The 9,366-nt window shown below is 41.9% G+C and overlaps 1 protein-coding gene across 1 annotated transcript in view; it reads left to right on the forward strand.

The window, feature by feature from the left end:
* The window catches only part of LOC107739375 (E3 ubiquitin-protein ligase SH3RF1), a 53,397-nt gene extending 47,602 nt beyond the window's left edge, over positions 1-5,795 (forward strand). Inside the window, exons 9-12 of the mRNA XM_016551474.1 lie at positions 475-758; positions 1,272-1,600; positions 3,096-3,451; positions 4,240-5,795. Of these exons, the coding sequence (XP_016406960.1) occupies positions 475-758; positions 1,272-1,600; positions 3,096-3,451; positions 4,240-4,408 (1,138 nt within the window). The 3' untranslated portion in view covers positions 4,409-5,795. The remainder of the gene's footprint in view (positions 1-474; positions 759-1,271; positions 1,601-3,095; positions 3,452-4,239) is intronic.
* Positions 5,796-9,366: the final 3,571 nt, after the last annotated feature.

Genomic DNA, 9,366 nt, shown 5'->3' on the forward strand with positions numbered 1-9,366 from the left:
AAAATATATATATATATATATATATATATATAATATATATATTGCTAATGGGCATTTTGCCACAAATGCTGTCAATAAAGTTTCTTTTGCACTTGGGACTTTCCTTTAAACTCAGCACTCTCTGTGTGGCAGGAATGAGAATTACATACATATTATCGTTCGCTTGTTGCATGAAAACACATCATCTAAAAATATTCAGTATGATGAGGCATTTTTCATTCAAAATCAAACTTCAAAATCTCTTTCTTACAGCTCCTCTTACAATTCCTATTAAATTTCGGGGTTTTTTTCTCATCAGACCTGTGATGTAAAAGAAATACAACTACATAGAGCACTTAAAATATTCTTTTGGATGTTAAATGTACAGATGTTTCTGTTGATTTGCTGTAAAATGTGTTACAATGTCAAAAGATTCAGGAATAGCAGTGTCTGTTTAGAGAGTCTTAAACCTCACACTTCTCTGTTTTACTGCAGGACTGTTTCTGGCAGCAGTCAGCCAAAAGTTCCCCTGACCCTTTCCTCCCAGGCTGGACGTGGCATCACCATCGTCAGCCCCTCCTCTGCTCCTCTTGGAGCCACCCTGGGGAGTGTCGACTCCAGCAAACCCCTTCCAGTCTGCCCAAATCCCACCCCGTCTTGCCCACTTCCTGCTGCTGTAGTATCAGCTGCACATATACCCACTGGACAGCACCCCAAAGTGCTCATGCATGTGACGTCACAGATGACCGTTAACCAGGCACGCAGTGCAGTCAGGACAGGTAGAATTACATGCACACACACACTTAATAACGAACATCACTCAGAATTTTAGTAAAAAACAGGCCTATTTGCTAATGATATAATTAAATGGTTGTTTCAAATGTTTTTAACTCATGAATTAAAATTAATTTGAGGAATAACGCAAAATATTTCAAAAGTAAAAATAAAAATTACAACTCTCCTGAAAAGCATCATTAAAAAATTAATTATTGAAAAGAAAACCTTCAATAGTTTGAGATATTTTTTATTATTTATTTATAATATTTTTTTTTTTTATCTCTTGGCAAACAATACTTAAAAACATTAATAAACATGCACTTACATGCACTAAATTGATACTTTTCGGGGAAATTCTTTAAATTCATATAATAAAACCATATAGTACAAATAGTATATTTCTAAAAACTTGGCTTATTTTTCTTTTTAACGATGTCTAAAATCTTTATCATGGGCACTCAAATTTGTCATCAAATAAATCATCTTTCTTTTATTCCACCTTTTTTCCCCACCAGCTGTGTGTCATAGTCAGGACCGGCCTACGGCAGCAGTGACGCCCATCCAATCCCACAATCCTGTGTCCTACCTTCCTAGCACAGCTGTGGTTCTTCAGGCGTCACCTGTCCTCGGCTCCAGCCCGGGATCCTCCTCAGCCAGGGTCAGTGTGGCTATGGGCTGTGCCGCCGCCTCCTTGACCCCTCCTAATGTTAGCGCTGCTTCTTTGGACAGTGATGCCGTGAGACCTGTCCCTGTGGTAGCACTTCCTGTGAATCCTGGCAGCACAAAATCTCTCGGTTCAGCCTCGAATCATGGTGTTGCTTGTAGACTGGATAAAGACTGCAAGGTGAGAACTGAAGGTGTTGAAATAAAGCGTTTACAATGTAGGTCTCATGGCCTCCTGAGTCCCTCTACAGCTTTTTTTAATGGTTTCTTTTGCTTTTCCCTCCCATCAGTATTATTTGAATGTGCTGTGGTAAGGCATTTGGCAATTAGAAATTCTCTGAGTTTCACCTCATTTGCTGAGCTGGATAGTTATATAGAGCTGAAATCATCATTTTTTTCTATGATTCAGACTGTTCTGCAAACTCAGAGGACACAACCCTGAGTCTTGTTCACTTTGGCTCGAAGTTCTGGGAGATTTCTTAGTACTCTTACATGTACGGTGTAGCTGACGCACAGATCTTCTGAGTTCACTTTTATAAACCTCCCTTTTTTTACCAGATCTCTTGATGATGCATTTTCTTTTTGTTTTGGATAGAGATAATACTAGAGGAAGGAATGAATGAAAATACTATAAAGAAAATGGAGTAAAATGAATAAAGCGAATCATGGACAATTAAATAAGTACAAAAAATATTAAATAAAATAATATGATTGTGTCATGGCATTAGACTGGGTTTCCATCCACAGTTTTATTTTGATTTATTAATTATTGTTTAATTTTTGCCTTTCGTTATTTATTATGAATAGAACACTTTAATTCATGTGACTTTGCCTCAGTGAATATTTCACTCCGATTATTGGCTACTGTCACCTCCCCGAACATGGGAGTTGCTTCAGACATAAGCCATCTGTTGCCAATCACTAACAAACATGAAATTCAGCAGAGGTTTTTGTCTGTGTGCAAATCATTTATTACATTTAATCCTTTTGTGCGTAAATTTTAAAATCCACATTAAGATGTTTTTGTTTTAGCTTCAGACTATGATTCTGTCAAGTTGGAGGATATTAAAGGGGTCATATGATGCGATTTCAAGTTTTCCTTTCTCTTTAGAGTGCTACAAGCTCTTGGTGCATAAAGAAGATCTGTAAAGTTGCAAAGACTAAAGTCTCAAATCCAAAGAGATATTCTTTATAAAAGTTAAGAGTCAGCCACGCCTACCTAAAACGGCTTAATGATCTTTAAAATAGCATCATATGACCCCTTTAAACATTTTTGATATTTTGAGCTGATTATAAAACACATTGTTTTCATCTGTCATGCATGTTCTAGCAACCTCACACATGTATCTGTGTGAGTTTGTGTGTTCGGAACAACCAGAAAGTCTGATCCTCAGTCATTTAGTGTATGATGCCCAGTTTTTCCTCTGTAACTTTTTACAAAGTCAGCAAGTGTACGGTGCCTAGTGTTTTAAATCGGTTCAGATTTCAAAAGTCGTGTAGTGTGTTACAGACTTTAGATGGAAACATTTCAAATATGTCATTTGATTTCCGTTGATGACATTTTCATTGACAGCTGGTAATCTTCAAAGATCCTGTGCTGATCATTGCATGTTTTGTGGAAGAGACTGTTTGCATTTAACCTATTCATTTATACAGAATCAAACATGTCATTTCAGAGAGAAAAGAAAGGCCTACTGAAACTGCTGTCTAATAAAAAGAAGCTCCGCCCATCTCCCCCATCCTCCCCTACACTGGAGGCAGAGCAGTCTATTGCCATGGAAATGCCCCAGGGGGCAGTCGGACCTGAAATGGCTCCATCCAGCTCAGTAGTGGCAGTAGGACACAACGGCCATGCTGGGGTCTGTCCGATGGATCCTGAGCTCTCTGCATCCTCATCTTCATCAAACACAGATGCAGTGTCACACAGAAGCTGCTCCCAGGACAACACTGCCCCAATCGCACCGCCTCCACGACAGCCATGCTCCTCCCTCCTCTCCATGCAGCACGACGGCCGGCCAATTGTTTGTGAAAGGTACAACAAAAGCATGTTCAATAAAAACACTAAGAATTATAACTATAATGATACTAGGGCTGGGCAATAAATATCAAGATCGAAATAAAATTTCTGTCTATAATGATAAACTCTGGACATTTTTACTCAATATGCATTAATCTAACAGCTGATCACATAGCTGATTTATGTAAGTGAGGATAGCAAAATAAAGTATACTGTGACATATTATACCCAAAAATTCTTCATACAGTAGACTACCAGTAAAATTGATAAAAAATTTGGGACCAAAAATTATTCAGACATTTTGACCTGACCATGTTTTGCTTAATTGTTATCTGACATTATCAAGATGACTTTGTTTTGACACAGTTTAACTCTTGAGTTCTTGTCACACAACCTAAAATGATGCCTATGTTAGTGTCCACAACAACAGATAATAATAATGATCAGTTTATTATAAGCATGCACTGCAGTTTTGTCATCTAGCACTTTAAATGCTTGAGCTCTTTAAAGCAGGATGGATTCTGATTCGCTGTCAGTGTTTTTATCGTTCATCAGCTGGAAAAAAAAATAGTTCTGAAAGTGACTCCAATGATATCGTTCTTCTGTGCTGTTATCATTATAGTTGTGGTGTGGATTCTACTAATCTATCAAATTTAGGATGATTTTTAAAACTATCTCTTTATCGTTATAGTTATTGTGTTTGATGTGAACAGGCCTTAACACCCACAAATCAACATTCAGACGTCATACTTGAGAAGAAACATTCCATGACTTCTAAACATCACATTTTACCATTCGTCCAGGTACCGTGTGGTGGTGTCCTACCCTCCCCAAAGCGAAGCAGAGCTGGAACTCAAGGAGGGAGACATTGTGTTTGTGCACCGAAAACGAGAGGACGGCTGGTTTAAAGGAACATTACAGAGAAACGGCCGAACCGGGATGTTTCCTGGCAGCTTTGTTGACAGTATCTAACGCACATGGTGCCTAAGAACATAGTATTTAGATATTGAATTCTCCATCATTGAAAATACAACTTTAGCCTTAATAGTTCGGATTGATGAGCAGCAGTGATCAGTAGGACTGGGCTGCTTATGACTGTTGGCACAAAGTATGAGAGTCATCAGTTGCATGGATTTGACCTCAGTCTTATGAAAATCTCAAAACCAACTCGAGCGGTCCTAGTGGTTCAGCATTAGATGAAATACTTTTCCTGAAACACAGAAGCAACAAAGTTTTAGCCATTCGCACTAGGCACCCCATTTTTAGCACAGTAGATGAAGTTGTGATAGGATTCGTTAATTTATGCATCTGTAACATTTCAAAGACGTTTAATGTGTGCCTTGTACTGTCTCACTTTACTGTATATAAGCAAAACGAAGAGTCATGACAAGAACAATATGAATTTTCTTAATCTGAAAAACATTTAACTTATTTTTATTTTGTAGGAATGGAGGTTTTTAGGGACAGTTTGTTATGTGAGCCCATTGGTAAAATGCCTGTAGAGTCTGAATAATGTCACTGTTGGTCATTTGCTTGAAATAAAATGAAAAATCAATACTAGATGAAGAGCCGAATGAACTCACAAAGGTTGGTTTGACCATCCATATCTACTTCATCTTGCATGTATTTGGCTCTTTGAGTCATATAGGATGAGGAGTGAGGACACTGTAGGCCTGTAGTCTCATGTTCTGATTGGTTGTGGTGTATGTAAACGCTGATACGGCTTTTGTGAAGGTTTGCTGTAGCTACACTGAGCGAGGGAATGAAGGTTAGCATATTATTTTTAAAAGATTACACTATGGCTTTTTGGTAGTAGAAAAGCTGTTGAGCAGAACAGAAACAATCACTCATAGTAAAAGCACAGAGACCCCGATATCGTACAGTGGTAATGCCATTATGCTTTTGTGCACATGTGTTTGTTCCCTCTCTGGTTTAGTTTCCTTCAGAATGTTGTACCGGCCCGTACATGGATACACAACTGACCCAGTGGTCTTTGTTTGAGCTACCGAAAATCACCTTTACATATCATAGCATTACAAACTGCCTGAGCAAAAAAAAAAAAGGTTTTTGCTTCTATTTAAGTCAGGTTTGTTCTGATGTTGTCTGCTGTACTTTAGTATTTTATGTGATATTTCATGTTTTGTATACTTGAAAATGGTGTTTGTGTATTTTTCATGCTTCATACAGTAGATGAAATGTTATTATTATTTTGAAAGCACAAAAATGGTCTTTGGTCATTTTGATGAATTTTTCCCCCCGTTGTTGTCTTGATGCCTTTACAACTAACAAGATGGCCTTCATTTGTTGTATTAGTGAAATTTACCAAACCACCTGTTAAAAGGTTTTATTTTGATCATTATTCTCTGTTTTTGATCACTGGTTTCCATCTCCAGTCATAAACCACATGATGTCTCGTTGCTACATTTCTGGGCTGACACTAGATTAATCCACCCACATAAGGAGCATTTCACTGCTTGAATCAAGCATGTTCAGAGTTGATACTTTAAAAAGAGTTGATTTCAGTTACTCATCTCAGTCAAGATTTTACTCATGCAAGATTGAACGATTCAGTAAATGGCATATTAGTCGCAGCAGAACAAAAGTCGATCACTTAACATTTCATTTAAACTCATTAAAGTGTCTGTTAGATGTGAGGGGTATAAAATAAAGAAATAACTTTTTTAAAACATGTTTTGGAATACTGTTGTGAGTCGAGTATATTTCTGCCAGCATTGTGTGTGATGGGCAGAAGCTACATACAGAAAAAAATGGCAGTATAATCACTTCAGACTTGAGTATCTCTTCTGAATCCACTATCGTCATTGCTCATCTAAAGTAATTTTCCACATGCAACCACAGCTGCCCTCGCACAGATATGCGCTCACATGCTTCCTTAGAATTCATAAATCTATTTTCATCAGTCACGCACTTGCTCACGCAATAAAGTTACACCATCGAATTCCTCATTATTTGGTCAGTCTGTCAGTCTTTTTTGAAGTTCTCTATTTGTCAATGCAGTTTACTCAAAGTCACGATTTAACAGAAGTTGCGACAGATCTCTTTTTTTCATATTGTGACATACATGCGAGTGAAATGGATTGCCGAAAAAGAAAAAAGAAAAGTAGGTCAGGACTTGGTTCAATCCATCAGTTGTTGATTGGATGGAGGCAAATCTAAATAAGAGTTCTCTTTCATCATCACGTGTTCGAGATCCACCTATGGGAAGGGCATCCGTACCTGACCTCTGCAGAAGCATCCAATTGCACCAAGTCTGGCTAGACAGACAGAAGCGCGCAGCCAATGCCAGGTAAGGCCCTAAACACACTTCTCTCGGGGGCTGCACATCACGGGCCTGCCCGGCCGTGTGTGGCGTGCTGATCGCCGCTAAGGAGCCGCACCCCTTCTGGGCCTCAAGCACGCTGAAGAGGCTTTGGAGAACCCGGAAAACTGCAGCCATTGCCTCACGTTGCCTAAAAAGCTCCTTCGGCGCCGTCTCAAAGTTGCCGCGACCCAGTGCGTCGAGCTCGGCCTTTCGGACTCGGATGGGGGACACGGTGATGACGACGCGCTACCGGGGGCCTCCCGGGGCACAACGTCTCTCAGTTACGACGGGAAACTGCTGGGACCGCCTCCCGGCCCGAGAAAACAATTTAATTTGTAATTTCCCGTCCTCCCAGCGTGCACTAAGCACATGAGACACAATTGAGGCGATCCGCTCGATCTTAGACACGGTCTCACGGGCCTCGAGGTGAAGGATATGGGAGCTCAAGGCATGGGTGATTCCCCTGCCATCGAGCCCTCTGTCGCCAGGCACCTTAACCCCGTCCACGGCGGGCTGCTCGCTCCCCCGCAGCTGGTTTTGCCCAATATCCTCGGCCTTGGCTGTCAGGGCCCTAAACGTTTCATCTCTCCTCTCCGCTTACCAAGCGGAGATTTTGGACGATTTAGGGCAGCAGCTGGACAAAGGAGCTCCCTCTCCAACCTTGTGGAAGGAGATCGTCACTGTCAATGACCTCGTCCTCCGCAATGCCCGTCAGGCCGTCCAAGCCTGCGGGCGCTCCATGGCGCTTTCTGTGGTGGGAGAGCGCGCCCTCTGGCTTAACCTGTCAGGCCTCCCCAACAGTGAGAAGAGGCGCATCGCGGGCGCTCCGGTTGAGCCCGACCGGGCTCTCTTTGGTCCTGCCATCGGATTGATGCAGCAACGTTACGACGACAAGAAGGAGGACAAGGCCTTCAAGTTATGCCTTCCTAGGAAGGCGGTCACACGGCAGGTGCCCCCTGCGCGTTTGCCTAACCCTCCCGTCACGGGACAAAATTTCCATCAGAGCAAGGAAAGGCCCCGCAACAACCCCCCCTCCCAACTGGGCGCACGCGAGAATGCCAGCTCTTCTCCGGCTCTGGTGGGGACACCCGCGAGTTACGAGTCGGCCTGGCAGACTGTTTCGGCTCCCGAGTGGGTGATGCGAACTGTAATGCAGGGCTACAGACTGCAGTTTGTAATAAAAACCCCGCATTTCAACGGCGTTCTTTCCTCTCACACGGAGGAGAGCGCCGTTCACATTCTGAACGAGGAAATCTCTTCCCTTCTATTAAAGGGAGCGATTCAGGTGGTGGGTGCCAATCTGATAAATCAAGGATTTTATTCTCGTTATTTCCTGGTTCCAAAGAAGGACGGTTCTCTCCGCCCCATTTTGGACCTAAGAGTGTTGAACAAACATTTGAGGAAATACAATTTCAGAATGTTAACCCACGGCACTCTGACCCGCGCCATAAAACAGAACGACTGGTTCACATCGGTCGATCTGAAAGATGCGTTTTTCCACATAAGCATTTATCCGCCACACAGGAAGTTTCTTCGTTTCGCCTATCAAGGCATATGTTACGAATTCACAGTCCTCCCGTTTGGGCTCGCCCTAAGCCCAAGGACTTTTTCTCTGTGTGTGGAGGCAGGCTTAGCTCCCCTGAGAATGTCAGGTCTGCGGATTTTGACATACTTAGACGATTGGCTCATCATAGCCGAATCGAAGATGAAAGTACTGCAGGACACCCGTCGTGTGCTCACTCACATCACATCTCTCGGGTTCAGGGTGAATTTGAACAAAAGCAACCTAATTCACAGTCCTCCCGTTGGGCTCGCCCTAAGCCCAAGGACTTTTTCTCTGTGTGTGGAGGCAGGCTTAGCTCCCCTGAGAATGTCAGGTCTGCGGATTTTGACATACTTAGATGATTGGCTCATCATAGCCGAATCGAAGGTGAAAGTACTGTAGGACACCCGTCGTGTGCTCACTCACATCATATCTCGGGTTCAGGGTGAATTTGAACAAGAGCAACCTTACACCCAGTCAGAGTGTGATTTAGCCAGGGCGGTTTGCGCTCATCGAAACTTCACGCTCTTGCTCACAAGCTTTTAGTGTGGAGCAGGCGGTGTTTCCTGTCGTTACGCGTGACTCATGTTCCAGGCATTCTTAACAGAGGCGCTGACCTTCTATCGAGGGGGAATCCACTCTAAGGAGATTGGCGCCTCCACCCTCAGATAGTGGGCTTGATATGGATGAGATTCGGACAGGCAGACTATTGTAAGAAAGGGAGTTTATGTGGACAAAATAAGTGAAGTTTTTATTAAATGTTATGAACACATAGATTAATTGTTCACTATGAAAACAATAATCATTTCGTGCTGATTTTAAAGCTTAAATATGTGAACCACCAAATCCAACACACTATAGTTTGTCACTTTGTGTGATAATTTCACACAAAAGTGCTTGCACATAGTGTGTGACTCATTTTTTTTTTTTTGTTCTTCTGTCAGTGCTCGCATGTCTGAAAATAGATAGAGGTAACACAACTTCCTCCGTTGTTTGGTCCTGCTTTACAATCATTCTTGATGTGCTTTAAAGTCACCTAAAAGTCCTCCTACACTCTAAAAAACG

Source organism: Sinocyclocheilus rhinocerous, unplaced genomic scaffold (assembly GCF_001515625.1).
Source record: "Sinocyclocheilus rhinocerous isolate Xijiao unplaced genomic scaffold, SAMN03320098_v1.1 scaffold7063, whole genome shotgun sequence".
Taxonomy (NCBI): Eukaryota; Metazoa; Chordata; class Actinopteri; order Cypriniformes; family Cyprinidae; genus Sinocyclocheilus; species Sinocyclocheilus rhinocerous.